Raw genomic sequence first — 27790 nt, forward strand, 5'->3', positions numbered from 1 at the left:
TGTCACACAACACTGGCTCCATCTAGTGACCCTTCCTACTTTTCCTCCTAATGTTTAGCAATGCAGGTAGCCGGGACAACAGTCCTTGGATTGTGTCCTATTTTGAAGATGTTGATTCATGGGGCAATGAGATAACAAACCACTCGCATTTGTTGTCATTCATCTATGTTAAACTGTTAATGTACTTTCCCTCAAAAAAAGAAAGAACAAACAGCCAACAGCTCCAAACTTGCCATGTCCCTTTAGAAATTACTTGGGATCAAAGTGCATTATAGTGCTCCACTCCCTCTGAATGGAACAGGTAAATATTAACTTACTTTATCTTAAAGTACAATAATTCACTGTCTGTCCACACCCAGTTCCAGTAAATTAGCCTGCCACTTCCATAGAAGCTCCACGCCCCTCAGTTATTCAAGACTGCTGCCACCACTCACTGCCAGCTTTCTCAGAGCTGCAGGGCACTGAAGATCCAGAGCAGCTCCGGATAGGCAGCAGAACCATGCAGGCAGAAAGAGGAGCACTGATCCTGAGCCTGTGGCTCCTCTGCAACCCTCACCCATGGCAGGGATCTGCATTTAATCTGGATGATACAAATGTCCTGAGGAAAAACGGAGAAGCAGACAGTCTGTTTGGATTTTCCCTGGCAATGCACCACCAGCTCAAACCCACTGAGGAGCAATTGTGAGTTCCTTTGCATGTTGTTATGATCAAACACTGAACTGGTGCAGGAACAGATGTGAAATGTTATTACAGCAGAATTTAGTACCAAACACTTGCTTTGTTTTCAGGCTCACTTTAGCTGTGGACAGTACGCTGTAGACCGCTAAAGATTATCTACAGGTGGTCACGTTGTTAGAAAGCTATCTGGTGAAACTGTTTATTCTTAACAGGGTTAGAATTAGGGTTAGGATTTGGACCAGGGTCAGGTTCAGGTTTTGGGTCCAGGTTTGGGTTTGGGTCAGAGAAAATGAAGGAGAATTTGATAGAATGTACAACACTGAGCAAAAGTCACCCTTCTTTTCTTTGACTTCTAGTCAAATGGCCATTAAGAAGAAGTTATTCGTTTTCAGGAGGTATTTCTGAGGATTAGATGTAAGATAATCCACTTGCATAAGGGAAGAGAAAGTCAAAGGAAAACCAGGAATTTTTTGTGTTCAAAAAATATTAAAGAGACAGAAAAAACGGGACTTTTGTATGTAACTACATACAAAACCTGGTAGACCACCAGAACTGTCCCCATCAGATAAATAGACCCTAAAGCTTTCATCTTTCAGAGAGAGTAGACAGGTGTTTCTGTCTATCCCTCCACTGTGAGAAGACGAGTCAGTGCTATGGGTCTGAAAGGATGTGTAGCTGTCAAGAAAAACCTTACTGAGAAAAGGAGACAGACATATCAAACAAAGAAGCTGAACAATGGCCTGACCACCCCAGAGTCCAGATCTTAACATCACTGAATGTGTTTGATTACTTCAGATCAACTAACTTCTAAGACTGAACTTTGGAGATGTGTCTGCAGATTTCTTTGAGTAACTGAAAGCGAGTCTCCTGAAAAGAATGGAAGGTGTAATAAAGATAGAGAGTGGACACATAAATACTGAAAGTGGACAGAGAGTGGACATATAAATACTGAAAATTATATTATATTTAGTTGTTGAGGATTCTGTTCATATTAATAGTAAAATCTTATCCTCTGTTCATATTGCTCTAGTGTTATTGTTTACTATCCGGTGTCAGCCAGAGGAGGATGGGTTCCCCTTTCGAGTCTTGGCTCCTCTCATGGTTTCTTTTTTTTGCTCTTAGGGGATCCTCATTTTCTGTAAAGCTGCTTTGTGACAACGCCTGTTGTAAAAAGTGCAATAGAATAAACTTGATTTGATTGACTTGATTTCTGTCCTGACACTGAAAAATAAATAACTCTTTGGCCTTTTGGTGCTAATTGGCTGGTTTGACTGAAAATTAAATAAATGAAGGGGGTCTCAGACTTTTGCACAGTGCTGTAAGTTAAAGGTGTTCATCTATATCCATATTAAGTATTACTTCGTTTCTACTCTTGTCTTCCTCACAGTCATTCACAGGTTTGTAATTTCCTAGTTAGTCTTTTAGATAGTGCAGGAAGTTTATGGAGCACAATTGATGTCATAAAAATGTCTTTAGTCATTCGCTGTCTTTGCTAATTTTATACTGACATCATTGCCAAATAGTTGTCCTAACACACTGAATCATCTCCAACTTCAGCTTGTTAGTTGGTGCTCCTCACACAAAGGCCTTACCCAGCCAGAAAGCCAACATAACTGGGGGTCTCTTTCGCTGTAAGTTCACCACACAGACCAATGACTGTGAACGGATTCCTGTGGACACTGAAGGTTGGTGATATTAATAATAAATAAAATACATAAAATAAAATAAAAAATGAAATAGTAAGATAAAATATTGTCTTTGACTTTTCTAGTTTTCTAGCACCAACGACATCATATCTTTCCTTTAAATCTTTTGCGATAACTCACATTCACAGATTCAAAGCGAGAAGATGGAGAGGACCACAGGGAAAACCAGTGGATGGGTGTCTGTTTGAGAAGCCAAGGCCGAGGGGGTAAAGTAGTGGTAAGGCCTTTCATAACACCTCCTACAGTATAATTTGCAGTGAAGTTTAGTGTTATTTATGGTGACCCAGAGACTCAAAACTCAACAGCGTTTAGGAAGCAAACAAGACAAGAACAGCAACGTTAAGGCAAAACATAATAACATCAAGGGAAACACAGCAATTTTACCATCAGCTGGAACTGTACCTGCACTGATGTGTGTGGAGCTCTTGGACAGTTAGCTAAGCTAATAAGCTTATTTGTGTTCTTTGCATGCGCAAAGCTGCAGTTCTATAATGCAATTATTACGTAGCATTGACTCCATATCATCAGCAGAACTTGGAGAATCAGCAGACTAAGACTGTCACGCAACTTTAGTTGCTTGAAACTTACATGAAATTTAATTGCAGTTGACTTGCAGAATGCAAAGTGTCCTGCAAGTCATTTAAAACTCAGTCACAACACTTGTAAGCATCTCAACTTTGTGGAGTTTCATGAAACATCAAAGCCAATCAAAATGTCAGTGACACACCACCACCATGACATATTTTCTAATCAATCATTGATTTTTACCAGATCAGTGAAGAATTAAACAAAAGATGGTTTATTAGGAGGTTAAGTTTCTGTAATCAGCTGCTTAGGTAACACTAACAGCTGTTTAAATGGCTGCTTGCACCAGCATTTATTTGTGTTTAATCCACTGTTATTGTGATTTATAACTAAATTTATTACCTCCTCTTAATATCAACTGATTTAACACAGAGTTCAGATTCATTTGGGATCCAAATGATAAAAATTACTACAGAAGAGGAGATAGAGATGTGCTCCTATATGAGCTTGAGGCTCTAGAAGAAGAGTGAGATATTAAGTATACAACTGTAATGAATTCTCAGACTTTAATTTTTCAAAGGCTTAACACACAAACAATAGATGTATAGTGTAGAACCACAGATAAACGACAGCTCTGTAGATATGGGAAAAAGAACCACAATGCTGGAAAGAATAAACAAAGATGATAAAAAAAAAAATGCTGCAAATATGTACACTACATCTCAAATGACATCTTGTATCAAACTGCTTCATACCGAGAAAAATATGGTGTGTCAAAAAAAGCTGCTAACTTAAATAACTGGTAGCGTAATTGAATACAGTCACAAACTTTTATTGTCAAGTTACACAACTCACAACATGCAACTAGTTGGATGAAAGGTTCATCATGTAAAGCCAACCTTAGTTACGTGCAAACAACATTAGACTGTTTCACTTCTCAATCCCTGATCTCAGTATTGGCTCAGCTATATTGTAAATGAGGGTTTCCCTCAATGTACTCCGAGTTTAAATAAAGGTAGATTGATTGATTTGTGTCCTAAATGCTGTTGTTCATTGGTTCTGTGGGGCACTGTAGTTAACGGTCAATTTTGACTCACTTGATTAATCCATCATCTTCCAGCCTGTATTTGTTATCTGATTCACAACTGAATTTGGTGGAAATGCGATCAGTTTATCGACCCTCTGTTTAGGTTTGTGCCCACCGCTACCAGCAGTGGAAACATGGGAATCAGCTGGTGCTGGGCAGGTGTTTCATTTTGACAGAGGACCTGAAAAAATTAGACACCGAGAGCTTCTGTCGGAACCGGCCCGGTGATAAGGACCAGTTCGGCTACTGCCAGCAGGGCCTCTCTGTGGCTTTTAGCAAAGACAGCAACTACTTTGTGTTTGGTGGACCAGGTGCCTACGAGTGGAAAGGTATTCTATAGTCAAGTGCAGATAGCATTAACATGTATTGTATATTATGTACTGTGCATTTATGTCATTTGTCATTTTGCATCATGCATTTCAGAGTTAACTGTTGATAAAAGGCTTTCCTGAATGCAGTGGCCATTCTCATTTCTGCAGTGGTCCTGTCTTTTTGAAGGCACTGTGCGCATGCAGCCTGTGGATAACGCCCTGCTGGACAGCTTCGAAACTGGAGACCAAAATGAGTTCAATGAAAACCTGATTCCTGTGGGCATCAGCAGCTATTTAGGTGAGTCACAACATCATATTTATTTTTGTCGTTTCATATTTATTTTATGGGCGGCACGGTGGCGCAGTGGGTAGCGCTGTCGCCTCACAGCAAGAATGGCCTGGGTTCGATTCCTGGCCGGGCGACCGGGGTCATTTCTGTGTGGAGTTTGCATGTTCTCCCTGTGTCTGCGTGGGTTTCCTCCCACAGTCCAAAGACATGCAGTCAGGCCGGTTGGACACGCTAAATTGCCCCTAGATGTGAATGTGTGTGTGAATGTGTATGTCTGTCTGTCTGCCCTGCGATGGACTGGCGACCTGTCCAGGGTGTATCCTGCCTTCTGCCCAATGACAGCTGGGATAGGCTCCAGCACCCCACCGCGACCCAGAAGGATAAGCGGTTTAGATGATGGATGGATGGATATTTATTTTATGTGAGTGTGGGTGTGTAGAAGAAGATATCAGTTTGATGAAAATTTGTCTTGTTTTTCCAAAAAAACAATCTATATATATTTTTGCAATAGTTGAGTTTTTATATTGTTTGATATTAAACTGAATCCAAAACTTGCAGACTTGAACCTGCTGGTACAGTATCTATATTAAAAGTAAGTATAACTATATTTATGAATATGATTAGAAGGGCTGTCAAATTAAATAATCAATCATGAATAACCTCATTATTTGGTCTAGTTAATGGCTAGTACCACATCTTAATTGCTCAAATTTGACCCTGAATATATTTCCATGTAAAATGCAGTACTGTGCGAGAAAAAAGTTCCATTAAATTGTATTTATGTAATTTATCATTGCTGTTGGAACAAAGCTTGTATTTTCTACTATACAGAAGAAGGGAAAGAATTTCTCATTCATAATGGAAGTTAAAGGAGAAAATTATTTATTCCAAGCAGTTCTGAAAAATTTCTGTTGATCCTTTCACACATATCAGATGTTGAAAGTGAGACATTTTACCATTTCTTAAAAATACGTTAACTCATTTAGAACTTGATGGCAGCAACACATCTCAAAAAAGTTGAGACAAGGGCAACAAAAGGCTGGAAAGGAAGTAGTACTAATACAAAACAGCTGGAGGAGCAATTTGCAACTAACTAACATGACTGGGTATAAAAAGTATTTTAGAGAGGCAGAGGTTCACCAATCAACGAAAAAATGTGTCTAAAAATTTCAGACAAATGCTCCTCCACATAAAATTGTAAAGACTTTGGATATCCCACCATCTACAGTACATAATATCATCAAAAGATTCAGAGAATCTGAAGAAATCCCTATATGCAAGGGACAAGGCTGACAGTGCATATTGGATGCTTGTGATCTTCGGGCCCTCAGGAAGCACTGCATTAAAAACAAGCATAATTCTGTACTGGAAATAATGGCATGGTCTCAGGGACACTCCTGGTCCACAGACAATGATTTTTAGTTCACCATGCAATTCACAAATACAAGTTAAAGCTGTATCATGCAAAGAAGAAGCCACATATCAACATGATCCAGAAACACCGCCATCTTCTCTGGGCCAAAGCTCATTTAAAATGGACTGAGGCAAAATAGAAAACTGTTCTGTGGTCAGAACAGTTCTCAGAACAGAAATTAAAATTCTTTTTGGAAAGCCTGCCTGCAGTCCAGACCTTTCACTAATAGAAAACATTTGATGCTTCATGAAATGAAAAATCCGGCAAAGAAGACCCAGTACTGTTGAACAGCTAGAATCCCACATCAGACAAGAATAGTGCAACATTCCTCTCCCAAAACCCCAGCAACTGGTCTCCTCACTTCCCAAACATTTACAGGCTGTTATTAAAAGAAGAGGGGATGCTACACAATGGTAGACATGACTCTGTCAAGACTTTTTTGAGATGTGTTGTTGCCATTAATTTCTAAATGAGTTAATGTTTTTCATAAAAAGGTAACCTATCTCACTTTCAACATCTGATATGTGTTTTATGTTCTATTGTGAATAAAATATGATGCTATTAGATTTGCAAATCATTGCATTCTGTTTTTATTTACATTTATTTCCATTTTACACAGTGTCCCAACTTTTTTAGAAATGGGTTTATAAAAAGCAACTGGCAATTTCAAATTATGTGTAAATACATTAAAATAGAGGTGCCTGGTTTAGTCCTCACAGTGAAGATCCATCTGTATCTCTGCATGCTTTGTTAGCCCCCTTTCACCCTGTTCTTCAAAGGTCAGGACCCCCTCAGAGCAAGTATTACTTTGGTTGTGGAACCTGCCCATGCTGGAGTTACTACATTGTCACTTTGTCTCTGTCCTTTCTCAGGATTCGCTCTGGACTCTGGATTGAATCTCATCAAGAAAGGGGAGCAGATCATAGTGGCAGGGGCACCACGCGCCAACCTGAGTGGTGAGGTTCTGCTGCTGAGGCCTGATGCCACAGAAGGCAGGCGGAGTCTGAGTGTAGTACACATCCTCAGAGGACCTGGCCTGGCATCCTCATTCGGCTACTCTCTGGCTGTTCTGGACATCAATGCAGATGGGTGAGTGCCCAACACTGTCCCATACTTTACTGATTGGGTCAAAAAATGTAAAGAACCCTGATATAAAAATTCATTGGTAAAATTAATTGATAAAGGTGTGTCAGAGTTGGGTTATATAGTGCTGTGAAAATCTACTTGCCTAATTTCTTTTATTACTGCATACTTGTCATACTTAAAACTTACAAAATGTATACGGCAAAGACAACTTGAGTAAACACAAAAGAGTTTGTGATCATTTTTGAAGAAATTCAACACCAGTTGTCACCATGTAAAAAAGTAATTGCCCCATTAGTTACTCAATCAACCAATCAAATTTAGCTGATAATTGGTGTCAGTTAAACTAGACGTACACAGTCTTAATTACCGCCAGCTTTGTTTAATTCAAAACATCACTTAAATAGAACCTTGTCAGTATTATGAAGTCGGCTAACAGGTCTCAAAAAGCAAAACATTACGCCTCATTCCAAAAGAAATGAGAAAGAAAGTCCCTGAAATATGTCTGGAAATTTTAACAAAGCCATTTCTGATGCTGCGACCCCAGTAAACCACAATGAGAGCTATTATCTCCAAATGGAGAAAACTTGGACCAGTAATGAATCTTCCCAGAAGTGGCCGGCCTGCTAAAATTCTTCCAAGAGCACAGCAACAACTCATCCAGGAAGTCACAAAAGATATTGGACTAACATTGTTTGCCTCAGATAAGGTCAGCATTCATGATTCCACCCTTTAGACAGACACTGGGCAAAAATGGTATTCATGGGAGAGTTGCAAGGCAAGAACCACTGCCAACCAAGAGATTCATAAAGACTCGTCTCACATTTGCCAAAGAACATCAGGATCACCCACAAGTCTTTTGGAATAATGTTCTGTTGACTGATTGACTAGTGGAACTACATCTGGCATAACACAGCATTCCACAACAAGGACATCAGACAACAGTCAAACATGGTCATGGTGGTGTGAGGGTGCTTCTTATCTTCAGGACCTGGGCAACTTGCCATAATTGGCTGAACCATGAATTCTGCTCTTTAATGCTTAAATGCCCTGCCAAGGTGGCTGAAGTCTGCAAAGACGAATTCCTCCACAGCGATGTGAAAGACTGATCTCCAGTTATAGGAATTGTTTGGTTGCAAGTGTTAATGCTGAAGTCAACACTATGAGTTGGGAACTATTACTTTTTCAAAGCCTTTTCCCTTCAATAAATGAAATAATAATTTTCCTTATGTTATTCTCTTATATGACATTTTGCGTATGCATCTGAAACCATTTAGTGTAACAAATATGCAAAAATAGAAGAAATCAGCAGGTAAGTTGTAAGTTACTAAATAAATTCTGGTCTAAATATTCACCAACAGACTAAAATACATAGTGCATTTGTAATATAAGATAATATGTTGCATTAACCCAGTTATTATCTCTTGGAATGATACCTTTGACAATGATTGTGTTGCTGTAATATATTCATGTAGAACCAATGTGCATAATTCTAGTCCAGCATGTTCAGAAAATACCTGCCTAAATGTTTGTAATTAGGCATTTATCAATTTTAACTTAAAACTTTCAACTAACAACACCCATGTTGACTGGTGCCCCAGATGGGATGACCTCATAGTGGGTGCACCCCAGTTCTCCCTGCCAGAACAGGACTCAGATGTGGGAGGGGCTGTATACGTCTACATCCACCGTAACGGCAGGCAAAACTGGGACCGCATAACCCCAACCGTTCTCCATGGCAACAGAGATTCCATGTTCGGACTAGCAGTGGCAAGCATTGGAGATGTCAATCATGACGGCTTCAATGGTTTGATGTGTCTCAAGCCCTATCATGTTCCACACACAGTATAACAGCATTCAATGCAGTGTTGAAAACTAATGGCTGTATTCATTTAACTGTTAATTAATTCAGCACTGGTAGTTATATTGCACTTGTGGATAAACAAAACTGCTTCTTTTCGGCAGATTTTGCAGTTGGAGCCCCATACGACACTAACAATGGTAGAGTGTATGTTTACCTTGGCTCTACTGGTGCCTTGTCCACAAAACCACAGCAAGTGAGTGAAAACTATTTCCTCAACTCTGAAGTAAACAGATGCAACACTGATTAAAGCGTAAAGCTGTTCAAGTCTAAATTCATAGACATATATGGATTATTCTACTCAATTGAGTAGCATAATCAAAAAACATATTTCAGACTTTTATCTTGGACTTTGGACCAAAATTGTTTTGCTTTAACCGTATACCTTATTTATTGCATTGAGTTTAAAAAAGATCATAAAATAATAATAATAATAATCCTTGTCAATATTTAAGATCTGAATCCTTAACTGTTTTAATATTATGCATTTAAGGTTGATATATTGTCTTCATGTAGTCTCTAGATGGTCTAACACATAAAGTCAAGTTATTTGGCTATTCCCTGGCTGGAAACATGGATATAGATGGGAATGGCTATCCAGACTTAGCAGTGGGGTCACTCTCTAACAGTGTGGCTGTTTTCAGGTAACTCACTTTTTCAGCCTCATTCATCTTCTACCCATTGCCTTCTGCTATAATAAACGCGTTAGAAATTAATTTCACAGTGCTTTATGTTCTGTTTAAGGGCCAAACCAGTGATAAACATTGTGAAAACCCTCAAATTAGAGCCTAATGAGATTGATTACTTGGGTGACAACTGCCAGAAAGGTCAATGGTGAGATAAGCTTCAAGTCTTTTTATTGTGAAATTTCTCATTTTTATTTTGGAGTTCATTGTTATTTTATTTTAATGTAACTTTTTGATGTGTTTTTACTGATCTGTATACATGCAAATCTTTCAGTTTAATCACAGCTGAATCCTGCTTCTCCTTCACAACTTATCCAGCAACATATAACCCTGTAATAGGTGAGTGAATAACTGTTTGGTCACAATAGATGTCAGATTTTGTAAGATATGTTAGTGTATATGTGGCCCTGGAATCATTTGTTTTCGTATAACTTCTGCAGAGATGTCTTATACTCTGGTTGCTGATGAACACCACATTAAGGAACACCCCCGGCTGACCTTACAGAGCGCTTCTAAGAGCTCCCTGGTGCTCTCCCAACAAGGACAGAGACTTTGCTCCAAAACCTTTTTTCGGCTCCAGGTACAGTGAGTTCATTCCATTCCTCTGGCTTTTACACACTGCATGGTCTAATAGTGTAACAGCATTATACACACACTCCTGGGTAAAACTGTTGAAAAACACTGTTGAGCTAGTTTGTGTTTAATGTGAGACCAAATTTTATCTATAGGGCTTAAATCTGCAGCCAGTTGCACCATCTGAATGTATGTTTGATCGTAAGTTGGGGTGTAAAGTTCATCCTAAATCTTACGTTAAGAGTAGTTAAGGCTAGTAGTGCGTAAAGTAATCGTAGATCAAAACACTGTCGCACAGATTGATGTTTTCACTCTCTGTATCCAAAAAGTAACACTACCCAACATAAACAGAAAATACTACATGCATGATCTCCACACGCAGTGAAAGCGCTCGTATTTCTCTCTTTCCATGCTACATTTACTTTGCTTAAGGTGAGTCAGTTGTATTCGCTATAGTTCAAAAAGAGACAGTTTTACAGTAAAGTGGTGTCCTCAAACCGTCTGTCTTTAGGATGTGTGTTTATTCTGTTCTGCTGCTGGAATTTTTCCAATATTCAAACTTAGATTCTTGTGCACAGTATTTTAATGGCACTTTGTCAATGCATGATTGGTGATGTTAGCAAAGCTGTGGCTAATGTAATCGTTACTTGAATCTGCTGAATGACAGAAAGATAATGTTAGCTATATTAGTTTTATTTTATAAACAATCTGCATTATGGATTTTAGGATAATAAGGTCAACGTCACAAACAGCCTGAGCACTGATGAAGCTGCTCTTCTTTCACTGCACACAGTTGAGCTGTGTACTTGAACGGAGTCACCCACCAGGTTTTGGAACAACCCTGTAGAAAAATATCTCAGTGCCAGACACAAAGTAGGACGAATCTGTGATCTTTTCTATCCCCAATCGACGAAAACAGGTGCAATCTGTCCTGCACAAGTTGTTGCTGACGCAAACTAAGATGTATTTCATTTTTAACTCTTTTTTTTTATGGCAGAACTTACAACTACTATAGGATATGTGTAAATTTTAAGTTAAAACTTTTTTTGTTACATGGTGGAAACGAATAAAATTCTAGTGGCTTGTAAACTTGAACATAGTGGCAGTTTACCTTTAAACTAGGCTACAATCAAACTTACGTTCAGCTGGTGCAACTGGCAGCAGGACACTGACCATCAGTATATAAAAATACTCCAGCAGCACTACTGTGTCTGATCCACTTGCACCAGTGCAACATACACTAACATGCCACCACCACATCAGTGTTACTGTAGTGCTGAGAATGATCCACCACCCAGATAATACCTGCTCTGTGGAGGTCCTGATCGTTGAAGAACAGGGTAAAAGGGGGGCGAACAAAGTATGCAGAGCAACAGATGAACTACAGTCTGTAATGTGGAGCCTATAAAATGGAAATAAATGTAGAAACAAGGAGGTGTACTTAATTTTTAGGACATGGACCACTTATCAATTTATTGATAACAGTTTCTGTTTGATGTTTGTTTGGTATGAGCTTTTTGACAGCTACACATCCTTTCAGACCCCTGAAAAATGAATAACCTTTACCTAATGGCCATTTTGACTGTAAATAAATGAAAGTTGGTCTCTGACTTTTGCGCAGAGTTGTATATTGAGAATTTTGCCCCAATTCATGAGTTTTTCAAAATTATTGTCCCAGCTGTAGTGTCTTTTCTTTTAAGTGATGTCTCGCATGTGTCTCCAGGGAAACATTCGTGACAGACTAACAGACATCTCCTTCAGACTCGCGGTCTCCTTGTCACCAGAAAACCCTTCACAGAGACTGAGCCAGAGCTCCCTACCTCCACTAAAGCCAATACTCAATCAATTTGGAGATGACGTAACAACCACAGCTAAGGTACTTGTGTGAGTGTAAGTGTGGAAGTGAAAGAGAGACAGAGCTTTAATCACAATATCATTGTTAATGGAAAGTTTTCATAATGTACCTCTCACAACTTAAGTTCAAGTTCTTAAACACTGGTTGCGGAAGTGATGGCATCTGCCAGAGTAACCTGCAGCTTCAGTACAGCTTCTGCTCCAAAGTTGAACACCAAGACAAGTGCATGCCTCTCACCAGGTATGAAACAGCCTATCCTTCAACACTTCACCTAAAGTCTCAGCACTGATGCATTGTCTTCATTGATTTTACCTTTGTCTCTTTTAACTCATTAATTGCTGAGCATACATGTCCATGTTGGTAATAGTTAAATGGGTCAGCATGTAGAAACTGACCTTTCTGTGTGCTGCTGTGTTGCCTGTCACTGTATAAAAGAACTCCATGCTGCCTAAATTGTTGAAGGTTCCACGATAGTCAGAGCTTAATTTGCAAATAATGGATCTGCAGGTTGATGAGGTCCTGGGAAAATGGGGGTGGAAGGACACAGCTTAGTGTGAGCTTTTCCTAAAACATTGAGTACGTTTACATGCACTCAATAATCAGATAACTGCAGAAAATCAGATTTTGTCAGTAATCTGATCAATACGTTTACATGCACTTAAGTAATCAGATAATGTGACACTCCGGGTCTACATGAGTCGGGCAGTAATCGGATTTCTGCTTTACAACTAGCCAATAAACTCAGCGCAGAAGACGTGACGTAAATGTAATGAAAAATGTAAAACTTCATGACATGGCTTTTATTTAAAAAATCAAACAACTTTCCCTGAAAATGTGAACATACATCATCTAGAACATAAAAAATATTTAAATCGTTCATTTTGTCAAGCATGTAGTTGGTTTCAGTGTCACTCCAAAAGTGCCATCTTGCAGCAACGCTGATTGTTCATTTCCAGCACTGCGGTCTGTTTTTGCACAGGCACAGGCTGAGAAATCGGAAAGAAATCAGAGTAAGAGTATACATGCACTGAGAAATCTGATTACTGAGCTAAAATCCAGCCTCCAGCAGCACTGCTGTGTCTGATCCACTTGTACCAGCACAACACACACTAACACACCACCACCACATCAGTGTTACTGCAGTGCTGAGAATGGTCCACCTCCCAAATAGTACTTGATCTGTGAGGGTCCATGGGGGTCCTGACCACTGAAGAACAGGGTAAAAGGGGGCTAACAAAGTATGCAGAGAAACAGATGGACTACAGTCTGTAATTGTAGAACTACGGAGTGCTCCTATATAGTACGTGGAGCTGATAAAATGGACAATGAGCGTAGAAACAAGGAGGTGGTCATTATGTTATGCCTGATCAGTGCATTCAGTGCAATTTTGGCAAGCAAAAAGGCACTAACAATTGCTTCCTTCTAACATGCTTTAAGTAAGTTTTTTTGCCATGTTAAATGCATATCCTGCTGCGTTTGCTGTGTAGAAGGGAGGATGGTATACCAGTAATTTATCCTGGTGATGAGAATACCGCTCTGGAAATCACTGTGACAAACAAAGGAGGAGATGATGCTCATCTTACTCAACTGTTTGCAGACTTTCAAGAGTCTCTGCCTTTATCTGCTGTCATTCCCACACAGGTCAGTGTAATTCTCAGACTTCATGTGTCTCCATGCGTCTGAGATATTCAGCTGTACTGACGCTGCATAGACCGAGTACAGCACAGCGGGAAAAATATAAAATTCAATAATCACACAAAATAGCAACCTTTTAATATAAGCTGGTCCAAGCACACATTAACTGAACACTTTTTTCAATCTGAATCATGAAAAATATACATTTTGTCAATGTCAGTGTTCTCCCAACTCCAGTTACATTGGCTTTGGTCACCCCAGCCAAATGATGTATTTTGTAAAGTATACACAGCCTCTACAACAAACTGTTATGCAAATCTTAATGTGTAGTTACTTTATATGCGATTTATTAAATAAATAATTATGTTTTTTTTATGCAGAAAGCGAAGGTGGACTGTGCAGTGGACGGAAGTAAAAGAGAGGCACACTGCCAGCTAGGAAACCCTTTGAAAAGAGATGCAGAGGTAAAGGGCACCTATCACACCCACAGTTCTCTGTAGAGTCGTTCTGCTGTCTCAGCATTTTGATGAACTTGATTTTCTTACTTAACAATTATTCCACAGGTAACGTTTTATCTAATGCTGGGCACTGAACAGCTGTCTGCGGACATAACAGATGTCAACGTGACCCTGAATCTTAAAACGTAAGATATGTTAATATTCAATGCTGTTTTACATCCATTTAGTGTGTGCAGTGCTCTCTTTAGCAAGTGATTGCCCTTATATTGATTTTTGAAATTTGAAAAATTGAAGTTATTTAATGTATCAGGCTCAAAGATTACAAACTGGCTGATTTATTTATATATTAGGTCAATGGTCCTACATGTTGTTACATATCATCACAGTCAGGACACAATCTTGTATCTCCATTTTTGTTGTTTTGTTGACATCTTTTAAAATCGCCAGCTGTCCTTCATATTGTATTACAATTTCATAATGAATGGGCTGATGATCCAAAATGACTTAGTATAAAATCCAATTACATTAACTTGCACTGAAAGCTAAGAATTTTTTTTCCTTCTCCTGATATTTTTACCATTTTGGAGACTGTGCTCTGACAGTGACGATATGCTGGACAGCTGTCAGTCTGAACCTGCCAGACAACATGCATGGCATATTTTTGGTTTGGTTTTCTTGCTCATAAATGGATGTGCAAAAATTAAGAAATGTGTTTTTGAAATTAGTGTACTGGACCCCAAGTGTGGGACTGGAAAACACTCTTATGTTTTAACTAACATTTTTTTATCGTTATAGGATCAGTAAGCAAAATATTTCACAAATTGTTGCAAAGGCTAAAGTTGTCTTTGAGATGGCGCTCCAAGTCTCTGGGTAAGTATAGCAGTTGCTTTCTTACATAGACACCAAATACACCAAATATATCATTTTTGCTCTACATTTTTTGCTTTTTGCTCATATCTGAGCTTAGCACAAGACAGCATTGCAAGGTTTGACATGATCACGTAACGAGAGCACACATCTGGGGACAACTTGTTACACTTTTGGTGCTACATGGTAGCAAAATCCCCAAATCCCATCCCTCTAGTCTGTCACTCAGGCAGTACCTACATCTCAGTACCTTAAGTCAGGGAATACAATTGTATCATAATTTATTGAAAATATATTTTATTATAGTTGTATTATAGTTAATTATTATAGTTAATAATTATAGTTGTACTGACTCCACACCCATCTCCAGGCTTTTTATTTTATTGTTCGGTTTTAGAACGTTATGAAAAAGATACAAATATGTACATTTTCACTTAGAAAAACATATTTAAGGTGCACAGTTAGACCTTAAAACCACTGTTACACCTTTGAAGGAACATTTACATTGTTTGTACCTTGATGAACGAAAAATGTACCTGCACAGAACCGTTATTTCTAACAGTGTAGATATTCTCATTAAATCACATCAAATAGGCAAAAATAATTAAAAGAAAATGGTGAGGTACATGGAAATGTTGGATGTAATTTGTTTCATTTACAGTTGCATGCACTCAAGTTAATTTTGATGCATTTATACTGTCCTGAGTCTTTTCAAATGATAATATCTCTACTTTAGCTCCAGCGTATTTGTGAAGAATCTAATCTCTTTTTCATTAGTTACATATCAGCTATTCAAATTTTGTTGGTAATCATTTTTTAAGGTTTAATGTCATTCTGTTATGTTGGTTCAGCTCCTGGTTCAGCTTACTGTCTATGTACCACTCACTTGGAGGTTTAGCATTCTATTTTAGATCTAATGGATCCAGAAAGAAAAAAGCTATAGAAACGTCATTTCCTATAGTAGTAGATGCTGGATGTAACAAAAAGTTCTACCACAGTTCTATGCGGTTGTTTAACATGGTAATTTAGTACTGTTTTATTGAAAGGTCCTTTGACTTTTCCTTGAGTCATTATTTCACAGAAGTATTATACGTATAACAATACAGTGCTGATAGTGCACAAACAATAGTATTTGTTTAACTGACGCCCTTATCACATTGGTTTTCAATGCTTACGTCACAGGATGTGTGCTCAAATGTATCTAGGCTCTATTTGTAAGTAAGAAACTGCAGAATTATTATAATTGCAGAATTCAGCAGTTTGATTTTTGATGTGTGGTGGCAATTCTGTATTGTTTCTGTAGACTGGCCAAACCTTCCCAGGTGTACTATGGAGAAGCAGTGAAGGAAGAGAAAGCCATAACATCAGAGGAACAGATCGGCTCACCTGTGCAGTATGAGTTCAGGGTTTGTCTTCTTCTTAGCCTATTTAGCTTAACATGAACAGTAACACTTCAAAAAGGTTGTATTTGTTTGCTTTTGCTTATCTTTCTGTCTCTGTTTGGAATGAACTGACAGTGTGAGGAAACCATCACATACTACTTGCTATTAAAAGATACAAAACCATCCAGGCTTTTCTGTAGACAGTACTGTGCAAAAATACTGTAAAGCACAGGAAAAAAGCAGCAAATACATATTTAACAGAAGCGTCAACAACTAAACATAATATCAATATTTGCTGTATTTATTTTGTCTACCTTTATTACAGCTTCCATTCTTTGCATTCTTTTCAGCTTTTCAAAGAAATCTGCAGTGCTATTTTTCCACATCTCCAAAGTTCAGTCTTAGAAGTTGGGTTAGCATTTTCTGCTTCTCACAATCCAAATAATCACACACACAGTGATGTTGAGGTCTGGGCCCTGGGGTGGTCAGTCCATTGTTCTGGGAACACCAGCTGCTTTTTTGTTTGATCGGAACGAAAAGCGTAGCTTGATTTTCTTTTGATGAAAGCTTTAAGTGCTGCAGTTTTCAAGTGGGACAGTTTTGGTGGTCTACCAGGTCTTGCAGGAGGCTGTTAAGAGTCCCATTTCCTCCATATCTTTCAATCATTTTTGGACTCAGCGTTTTGGAAACTCCTGTTTCATTCTTTTTCCATTTTGCTTTGTATTTAATGTTATGTAATGTTTTTTTAGTGGTAAAACACACTTACTGCTTAGATAAATATTATGTATATATAGGTATTGGACTTCATAAAAGGCTCCTTGGCTTAAAAAAGTTGCCTGTAGGCCTGCTAGTGCTTGAGATGAGATCTGTAATACCCAACGTCTACTGTATATTTGCATTGTAATTCAATACATATAGTAAACAATATTAATATGCGAAGTGGCCTTTTCATATTAACAATAGCCTCTAGTCTATTGCTTTGCTTATTGCTGCTGTTGTAAATTCAGGTAAGCAACATGGGTCGGCCTCTGAAGTCCTTTGCCTCCGCAACTCTGAACATCCAGTGGCCAAAGAAGAACAAACATGGCAAGTGGCTCCTGTACCTAGTACAGATCACTGGGCCGAAGAATCAGACCATTTCATGCACCCCAGCTGCAGAGATCAGTCCGCTCAAACATATTAAGGTAGCTTACAGACCATACCAATGTTTACATTCAACTGCTCCTTCTATGACTCCTTAAAGGGCCCATATCCTAAATTTGTATGCTATTTTAATAAGTTCCGTTTATCCGTTTATTTGGCTTTATGTACCCAAAATGGTCAGAATTCATCTCTTTGTTCAATTATATCTCTAATTTTTGCATAATTCAAAAACATCTGCCAAACTTTGCATCATGTTAACATTTTATTTTGAATGGATTAACAGAAATGTTCCAAAATTACTTGGAAAAAAAATCTGCCTACTTTGACTTTCATTGCAAGCTAATAAGTCTCCTTAAAATTTCATTTTGGAGATGAAAGGTTTTGCTCCAACATGTAAATGCACTCTGTTCTGACTGGCTGCTTAAACCATGAGATGAGGCACTCTTCATACATTTAACTTTAACCTAAAACCCTATTCTTACCCCCTCACTCTGGCCCTAATCCTAAGCCTAACCTTAACCTCAACCTCAACCTCAACCCAAAACCTAATCCTAACCCTAACCTTAACTTCAACCCAATGTGTCACCAAAAGCCTATATGTAAATGTAAAATGAATTCAAACAAGCAGATTCCATGTATAAACTGTAGGAACCGAGTGGAATGCAATGCTCTGAACCTTTAACAATGTTTACATATTACATCAAACCTGTTCATTTAAAAAAATGAGGAAAATTCACTTTCAACGACATGCGTTCCCTTTTCTTTAACTGACTTTGATGTTAGCAGATGCTAGAAACTGCACTACCATAACAATCGCTGATCTCTCTGGTTCACCATAGGCGGCACCCAGAGGAAAGCGCCAAGTGGAAGATGAAGGGAAAGTGGACGCTCTCAGCACTGCAGGATTTATCTCCCTGTTCGGAAGAAAGAAATACAAATTTCTGGTAAATGCGAGTCTGAAGGCAGTAAGGCACAGTGGGGGTCCGGGCCCTCAGCTGCGCGCCCTATCTGGCCTTCAGCGTTGCTCAGCTTGTGCACAGTAGTTGTTAATGTGATGTGCATATTGTTTTAAACCAAAAATATTTTTATGGAAGGCCTACTCACCATTTTTGATTTTTCTTTTTTCAGACATGTGCTGATGAACTGAATTGTGTGGAGCTTAGGTGCCCCCTTCAGGCGGTGGACAGCACCGCAGTTGTTATCCTCCTCGCTCGACTATGGAGTAGCACTTTTGTGGAGGTAAAGCCAAAGGCTTGCTTGTTGTACACTATATATACTTAAACAAAACATGTCAAATTAGTAAACCAGCAAACTGTTTCTGCTGCTTTTTTAATAAAGAGTTTCTGTAAAATTGACTTCAGCACTCATCTCTTTGAAAAAGCTGAAATAGATTGGTTTTGCGACAGCTGAAATGTGGCAGCGCTAATGATAAGATTGTTTAGATGTAAATATGTAAATGCTAAAGGTCCTTTCTTTTACAGGACTACAACTCCCTGAACTATCTGGACATCGTCCTGAATGCCTCTCTCAGTCTTGATGGCTCTCAGAAGAACATAGGGCTTAGAGGGTCTCAAGCACAGGTAAACACTTTGCTAGGAATCATGAGTAATCTAGATAGAAACTTCCAGTGTTTATATGTTCAATGTATTAGAAATCAGTATAATACTGTGTATGGACCTGAGACGTAATAGCACCATTCTGTTCTTAGTAATAGTGATGGCAGCAGCACTGAGAGCATTGAAGCCTTCTATATTAAATAAGGTTGACAACTTTGGAAGACTAGAGTGAGATTTTCAATTTAGCATGCATATCTGTTGTTACACTATCTAGAACACTTATTTAAATCACAGTTCATAGTTGTTAGCATGGAGAACCATGGTTCTCAAACCAGTCTTTGATGACTGCCAGCCTGTCCGCATACTTGGTCTAAGCTGGCTCCAAAAACAACTGAAGCAACCTTATAAGACCACTAAATACCTTTCACAGGTGTGTTGTAAGCTGGGTTAGGGTAAAAATGTGCCGTCAGTTTTTGGGCTGTTTCTAAGGGCTAGTTTCTAGGTTTTCAACTAGTAAATTTGGTCAGTAGTGCAAGCAGTGCACTATTTGACCTCAAACTCTGCTACAGGCACCGCCATTGGCTCATGAGCTGCAGAATGGTGTTTTTTTTTATTTGTTCCCTACCAAAACATTTGCATACATTAGGATGTGCTTAATGTGACTGATATGTAAATGAAGTGCTGGTAGGCCGGCACTTGATTTCATGCACTGAAGCTGATTCATCATTTGTGTTCAAATCTCCCCTCGTTTCCACGTGATATGAAAGTTTGATGAGTTCTTACATCATTAAAGGTGGTCAAATCTGCGATCTTTTTTCCGCAGCTTTCATGAATAAGGGCCAAAGAATTTAATTGTATATTGTATAAACTTAATAAGCTTTCTAAATAATATGCATAAAATGCACCACAAGTAATATGACTAGTGAAAAGAGAGTATGTGAATCTAATTTATTTTTACTACAAAGTAGAACAGCAAATATCATCACATTAAACCTGAAATATGGAAATAAGTAGCGTGTTTTTACAGAATCTGTGAATAGAAAGTACCATCAAATTACTGTTTTGAATATATACAGCTCTATATACTGTACTTTACGACTGTATTTGTGGCTGTACTTTAGCCTTGCTAGCTCTCACTGTAAGTTAGCTGTACTCTTCAGAATTGTGCTGTTACCAAAATGATGATTAAAATAAGTCTATGTGAATACTGTGACATACACATGATCCAGTAAATGAAAAAAGGGTCAGCAACCAATATTTAAACGTCAGGTGCTGGTGAGGCTAACGGTGTTCCCGGAGAAGAAGCCTACCTTCCTTAGTCGGGTTCCATGGTGGGTCATTCTTCTCAGCGTGGTTCTTGCACTGCTTCTGCTCGCTCTCCTGATCTACATCCTTTCCAAGGTAATCTCCCCATTCATTTCAGTTCATTTACTGAATCTGCCTATGTTATATAACGTCATTACAGGTATCATACGTAGTCATGGCATCAGACAATACGACATCTGTCATGATATTTTTGCCATTTGGCAGACGCTCTTATCCAGGGTGACGTACAATTTGATGATTTTACACAGGTAGGCGAAGGTAGTGTTAGGAGTCTTGCCCAAGGACTCTTATTGGTATAGTGTAGGGTGCTTGTCCATTTAACAGTAATCGTAACATGACACTGTTATATTACTGGACATAATCTGTCATAACATCGGCCATGAGATGTTAATGGCATGATTGTCAATGTTATGTAGCAGGATTCATGTAAAGTGTTACCATTAAATCAAAGCACACTACATACACACCAAAAACACAGTACATCCTACAGCCACATGTCCCAATTCATTCATTCTATTTCATACAGCCCGACTGTGTTGCAGTGATTTTTTTTTTTTTTATTGCTAAAGCAAAACAGCTTTCAGTACATTCCTGTAGTGACTTCATCCCTTCATTTGATCTTTCTTTCATGCACAAAGAATCATAACCAGCGGTTTTGCCTTGTTATTTGATAGTACTTTATTTGAGGTCTGTAGCAGTCTGGGTCTGTGAGTCTAATATTGAGGCTTGTGGTTTGTGGTTCTCAGCTTGGATGCTTCACATGTGATATGTGCACAGAAGATAAGAAAGGATATTACGCCATCAACCACAACAGTGCTGCCACCTAGACATCTGTGCAGGAGAATGGACAGACTATTCTGATTCTGTAGAATCTACAACTGCAGAGGTCAATCAGCGTTTCTACATGATGGAGAAAAAATAAAAAGTGTCTACCATGAAAAGTGATATGAACACACAGCTCCAGAAATCTGAGCGAATGGCTCCCCAGAGCACTACAGTAACCCCAACTGCCGCAAAAGAGCAAGAAACAAGATTACAAGATGTATAATATGAGCAACACAATGTTTTGACAGTTTTGAATGTATTGGTCCTCAGATTTCTTTGCTATAATACATTTCCATTGTTTGTAACAGTGAGAGAACATCACATTGACTAGATATGTGTGAATCTATGAATGCTGTGCTGTGTTTTTGTCTCTCGGCGTGTAAAGTGGTTTAAAGTAGGGTTGGGTATTGAGACCACTGACAACTCCCTGAAAGGGTTCCGAGTCCTAAACAAAACTAAAATTACTATGTTATCGAATAGAAAAAAACAAAACAGGTAAAGAACCTGATATACTCTCTCGGCATGATACCACTTTTCCGATACCAATATCGAAAATACTCATCCAATATTTCTTCTTGAAAATCTACTATGCTTTAAAATGAGCTACTACTAAGTGGAGCACTTCACTTAAGATGAGCATCTAAAAGTAGATTATCATGATAAAACTATTCAAACACTCTGCTACCCCTAAAGAAGGAATATACAGCTAACAGCATCACATCACCCAGTGTGAGTGCTATTTCAGGATAGATTGGATCAGATTCAATTGTTTTTTGCCTTTAATATCTGACCCAGCATTTTCTGCTGTTATCAGCCCAATCCTGATATTCAATATCTGTATCAATATCTACTTATGAAGACTCACTTGAACCTATGCAGCATGCATGCTAATGAGAAAAGCGCTACCATAGCCTTATAAAATGTTGACTAAACATACTAAACTTCACATTACCAGTCAAAGGTTTTGTTGACTGGCACATGTTGGCCAGTTAGTAGGGATAAATAATTTGGAGAAAATAACTAACCACCTTTTTTGGACTGATATGGTGCTTTTGCACATTTTAAAATGTGGTTATTTTGTTTAAATCAAGATCTAGGCCTGTTTTTTTGGCCAGCATTGGCATATCCACTTTTTCTGGTCCAAGGCTTGAACACCAATTGTGCGCCAGGCTGCCAGTTAGTTGTGGTTGTGTTTTCATGTATAGAACTATTAAAATGTGGCTGCTTCTGATTGGTCTGACTCTCCTACAGACAGTTTACCAGCTCTGTGTTAGTGGGTCAAATTTCCTCATTTAAAACTTGCTTATGGAAATATAATGTAAGCTATTATTAAAATTGAAGCTCTTGCAATCTAAGCATCACACTCATTTGATACAAACATAATTAATCTTTGAGCTGTACTGGCTAACCAGCCACATGCTACTAGAAGCATGTACAAACACATCCCAGCAATATTTTTCACTCGCAACTGGTGTGAAAACAAAACCTTTGTGGAATTGCTCTGCTCTGTGTCCGTGCGGCACCACTTCCACTATAGGTAAAATGACTAAGGCATGCAGTCTGTAGCAGAGTAATGAAATGAAGAATCGGAATGAGCAAAATAATTCTAGTTGAATCACTACAAAGAACTGGTGTACAATACCCGACCCTAGCTTAAAGGTCTACTGCGTCTCCTGTGAGAATCAGTATGTTGGCTCTATGGAGCTGAGGAAGGAGACGGGGTGCGGAGAAACATCTTTAGGGCAGGAGTGAAGATGAGGATGGTACCCAGTACAGAGACAGTGAGGAAGACCCAGAGGAAGATTCTGTCCAGCACTTGAGCCACAAACTTCCAGTCCTGCACCACCTAGAGAAAGAACAGATCACCATCATCATCCTCATCAATTTCTTTTTTCTCAAATCTATAAAATCATCTCTATAATCTTCATCACTGTCATCAATCTGTCAGTGCTGTCATCATTCCCGTTACTAATAACACATTTTGCAAAACACGGTACATTACATATCACCCACTGATTTTGTTTTATGCTAGAATAATATAGATACCACATTGAAAGCTTCTTGACTTATATATTTTGTACAGTATACAGTGTTTTATTTTGAAAATGTTTAAATAATCTGCAACTATAAGTATGAATTAAACACTACAACAAGACTTTGTTCCCCCAACAAATATGCCTCATTATGGTGTCCTTAAGGCAAAACTAGATCTGACCTTCTGGTCCTGGTTCTGAATGCAGACTGGGTTTTACAGCTTCCATACTGCACTTGATGTTTTTTTTTTGGTGTTTCTTTCAGTGTCTATCATGCTCTTTGAAAAGAATGTTCCAGCAAATTTCAGCTTCATTTTTATCTGCAATGAACAGTTGATTTTCTCAGATAATAAATCTGATGTGTTTCCATGAACCTGAAATCTCAAAACTCATTTATAATAGAGGTCATTGCACAGTTGCTGAATTCTGTGTTTAAAAAAAAGTGGTTATAATGTATAATATTCTAGCATTGAGATGCCCATTTTGTCAAAAACCAAATTAAAGCAATCACTAATTGGCAAGTCTAGGCAACTTGAGGAGGCAACCCATCAAAATATCAATTATAAAAACGATAATTCAGTTCTGAAATCTGATGGGCTGAGCCGTTATAAAATACTTCATTATGTATTATGAGTTCTGGATTAATGCATTTGTTTTTTTATTATTGTAGAATAATGTGATTATGTAGTGTGACTACTCTACCGAGCCCTGCTGGTGATATCCTGTATAAATAAGAATAATGCTTGGCCACGCTGTATTAACAAGTGGGAACAAGATCCTAAAGCATGGCCATGACTTTGTAAGGTGAGGGAACGAGATCGGGCCTTATTAAGCTGTGGCCAAGGCTTCATTATCTTATGCTTACTGAGTTGTGGCCATGACTTAATTATCTCATTCTCTTGCTTTACTAAGTTGTGGCCACGCATTATTATTATTTAAACAATGTATCACCAGCAGGGCTCCATACTATTCTCCTAGAATAACATACTTTAATGATAACATAACATATTTAAATGCTCTATGATTGTAATGTATGAGATGCCTCTGTACTAGCTGTGTGTTCATTTTGTGGGCGGAGTCAGTAGTATAAAACAAAAGCACAGTGAAAAAAATGTCTTTAAAGAGAACCTAGAACATTCTTATTATTGGTATCAGAGATAATAATAGTTTTTGTTAGTTGTTAAACTACTATGCTCAAAGTCATACAGAGCACAAAAATGTGCTTGCAGTTCTGACATAAGTAGCTATTAATATTTCATTATTTGTATTTTTGCATGTTAGTGAATGATGCTTCTGAAATTTTGTACATTTTGTATTTGAAATTTTGTATTTTTTGCTTAAATAAAAGGTAATAATAATTTATCACTTCTTATACTGTCATCTTGATATCCAACAGCTTTACTGAACACTGAACCCTTTTACTGTCCATATCATGCAGCTCTAAATTGTCCACACTTGTGGGCTTAAGGGGTCAAAAGTACCCCCCATACCTCTCGGATAAAATGCTCCTTGCGGATGTGTCGAGAGATGTAGCGGACAGAGCACGTGGCCTTTTCCAGCATGTTGACCAGAGCCTGACCTTCGCCCTCAGGGCCTGGAGGAGCCTTCCGGATGCGGGGCTTCAGCTCTGGGCTGTGGGGCTCCAGCTCAGGGTAGTGGTAGCGGTCAGTGTGACCCCTCATGCACAGCAGGTGCGGCAGCCGCTGCAGAAAGAGCGAGCGTACCCACGGCGACATGGGGTGGTAGGTGGCGGAGGAGCGGTGGTGCACGTTTATCACGAACACAGTGACGATGATGGACAGGGTGACAAAGATCATGATGAAGAGCAGGTACTCGCCGATCAGGGGGATGACCTTGGAGGAGGATGGGATGATCTCCTCTATGACCAGCAGGAAGACAGTGAGGGAGACAAGGACGGAGGTGGACAGTGAGACCTTCTCGCCCTCGTCCGACGGCAGGTAGAAGACCAGCACGGTGAGGAAGGACAGGCCCAGGCAGGGGATGATGAGGAAGAGTGTGTAGAAGAGAGGAAGACGCTTTAGAATGAAGGAGTAGGTGATGAAGGGGTAGGATAGTGTACCGTCGCGTCGGTTGCCCTTCATACCGGTGGCACTCAAAATCTCCCACTCGCCGTTGTCAAAGAAGTCGCTGCGGTCAACTTGGTGGTTCACCAGCACCAAGTCCACCATGGTTCCATCGTAGGTCCATGAGCCAAATTTCATGGAGCAGTTCTGTCTGTCGAACGGGAAGAACGTGACATCCATGGTGCAGGCAGACTTGTAGCTGGCCGGAGGGGTCCAGGTGACGGCACCGTTATACTTTATAATGGCTTTGGTCATTAGAGAGCCTTCAAAACGTCCATCAGCGCTACAAGACATTTCAAACAAACTCATTAGCATTATGGAAATGACTCTTAAAGAGGCTTTCCGGCCTAAAACTGGGATTTAATATGTTATTTGTCATGTTATGTAATATTCTATGGCATTGCATCATTTTCACAGAATTCATGACTTTGTATTGTTTTGGGACTTTGATCCATCATTGTTCTTTCCCTACAATACCCAGCATGCATTACACAAATATGTCATACAACCATTCTGAACCTCCCCACAGTATTAAATTAGCAGCCTCTGATGTAGAGGCTAATAAAAGACCTAATACTCAGCTTCCTTTTGGCTATCTGACTTCCTTCTGCATTAGCCAGCTAGTGGGAAAAAACAAACTAAACAAAAAAAATGCTTGTAGTTTTTTCAAAAACTCCTCCCACCTTCAAGATACATGATTAGAGGGGGTTTACTAGACTTTAAATGGGAGAAATTTGCCTTGAGACAACTGCAGCGCCACAGTAGTAGGTGAGTTGGCATACTTACAACAGATGTTGTGATGGTTCAGTTTTTCACTTTGTCCAGAGAGCCGATTTAACCCTTAAACAGCTTGAGTTTTTTTTAATCATTATTTTGATATACAATCTAAAAAACATTATTATCATTATTGTTAAGATTACATGATTATTAGATTAATTTCATAGATTAGTATAGACTACTTTTTTACTGGATTTACATTTTTAATTTGTTTCAAAGTCAACAATAAGAAAACATCAAAAAAGTAAAAGATGGTTATTAGTTTTGCCAAAACAAAACTGTACACACAACAGTAACATTTTATCAAATTCAAATCATACCAAACTATCTTCTTTCAAGGGAGAAATAATTCATCTTATATTACAGGATCCTAAAATCATCAACAGCCAGAACTGCAGCTTCTAAGGGTTAAGATTCCGAATATATATCCAGTGTATACAGTTACATCAGGACACACATACTTCTCATACAGAACGATGTCCGGCAGCCAAATGCTCTCTGATGGAACTCTGATGAAAGTGATACCGCCGTAGTCCTCCGGGTTCCACCTCAGTTTATAATCTATCCATTCCTACAAACCCAGAACAGTGTTAGTGAACACAATCACTAGCCACGTTTACATGCAGCCTGATAATCCGTTAATAATCCGACTAATAGCTCAATCGGAATAGAATACGTCCATGTAAACACCTCAATCGGAATAGTCTAATCCGATTGAGGCCATTCGGAATACAATTTCTATCCGATTAAACTAGGTGGGTAAACTTCTAAATAATCCGTTAAATAGAAGAATAATAGCCATGTAAACGCCTGAATCCGATTACATTCCAATCGGAACGTGTAAGTATGTTCTGCGCATGTGCGTCGCGTCACGGCGAAAGTTTACACCGCTCAACATGGCGGAGCAGAAACTGGTCTGGACTTCACGTGATGTTCGCTGTCATGGTAACGTTTACTCTAAGCGCTACTCCACGCATGCGCGTCATTTTGCATCGGATTACTTGTAGTGAGCATGTAAACGAAGATTTTCCATCAGATTGTTGAATAGAGTGCATATAAACACCTCAGTCTAAATCTGTAATCGGATTGTATTGATTGGCAAAAATCGTTGCATGTAAACATAGCCACTGATTCATCAGGGCAGCATTTTTACCATCATCCAGGAATGTATCTGAGGTAATGCTAGTTTGTGCCTTGAATTTTCTGGCACAGATCTGTTTGGTAAAATGTTCATTAGGCAACATTAACATAAATGAATCACTTTAAGACCAAACACAAAACGTTTATAAACCACAATGACTATGAGCCAAACTCATTTACTCATATTTAGCTTAATACCATTCAGTTATTTATCACGTTAACAATACTGCTGTTGTTAAGAGTAACACTTACCTGCCAGAGCCACACATTAGTCGTCATAAGCTGATTCTTCTCATCCTATAATGATAAAAAAAAGACCAAAGTAAAAATACAAAATAATACAAGCTTATATAAAGATCTTAAAGGGGAATTCCACTGATTTTTCAAAATTTCTGCATAATTAAATTGTTAAAGTGTAAATAAAGTCACTCAGAGTGGTTTGGTGTGAAATGTTCCATTCTAGAGAAACTTACTTAAGTCTGAGTGGTCACAGTGG

At 38.7% G+C, this 27790-nt stretch overlaps 2 protein-coding genes across 2 annotated transcripts; one reads left to right on the forward strand and one right to left on the reverse strand.

Annotated features, from left to right (window-relative positions):
- The first annotated feature begins 384 nt into the window (after positions 1-384).
- Positions 385-21747, forward strand: itga6l (integrin, alpha 6, like). Its single transcript, XM_036568711.1, has 25 exons — positions 385-681; positions 2236-2363; positions 2513-2601; positions 4100-4325; positions 4495-4605; positions 6883-7099; positions 8695-8900; positions 9059-9150; positions 9471-9598; positions 9699-9788; positions 9915-9979; positions 10081-10220; positions 11937-12089; positions 12193-12308; positions 13556-13709; positions 14084-14167; positions 14267-14346; positions 14957-15031; positions 16332-16434; positions 17418-17594; positions 18393-18497; positions 18682-18792; positions 19035-19133; positions 20379-20510; positions 21182-21747. The coding sequence occupies exons 1-25, from the start codon at positions 500-502 to the stop codon at positions 21260-21262; spliced, it is 3144 nt and encodes a 1047-aa protein (XP_036424604.1). The 5' UTR covers positions 385-499; the 3' UTR covers positions 21263-21747.
- Positions 21748-22067: 320 nt separating this feature from the next.
- chrnb3b (cholinergic receptor nicotinic beta 3 subunit b) lies at positions 22068-27591 on the reverse strand. The gene is made up of 4 exons (XM_036568712.1): positions 27547-27591; positions 26616-26725; positions 24784-25660; positions 22068-23106 (listed from the first exon to the last, which is right to left on the reverse strand). The coding sequence occupies exons 1-4, from the start codon at positions 27571-27573 to the stop codon at positions 22957-22959; spliced, it is 1164 nt and encodes a 387-aa protein (XP_036424605.1). The 5' UTR covers positions 27574-27591; the 3' UTR covers positions 22068-22956.
- Positions 27592-27790: the final 199 nt, after the last annotated feature.

This window comes from Colossoma macropomum, unplaced genomic scaffold, assembly GCF_904425465.1.
Source record: "Colossoma macropomum unplaced genomic scaffold, Colossoma_macropomum, whole genome shotgun sequence".
In the NCBI taxonomy this organism is placed as follows: domain Eukaryota; kingdom Metazoa; phylum Chordata; class Actinopteri; order Characiformes; family Serrasalmidae; genus Colossoma; species Colossoma macropomum.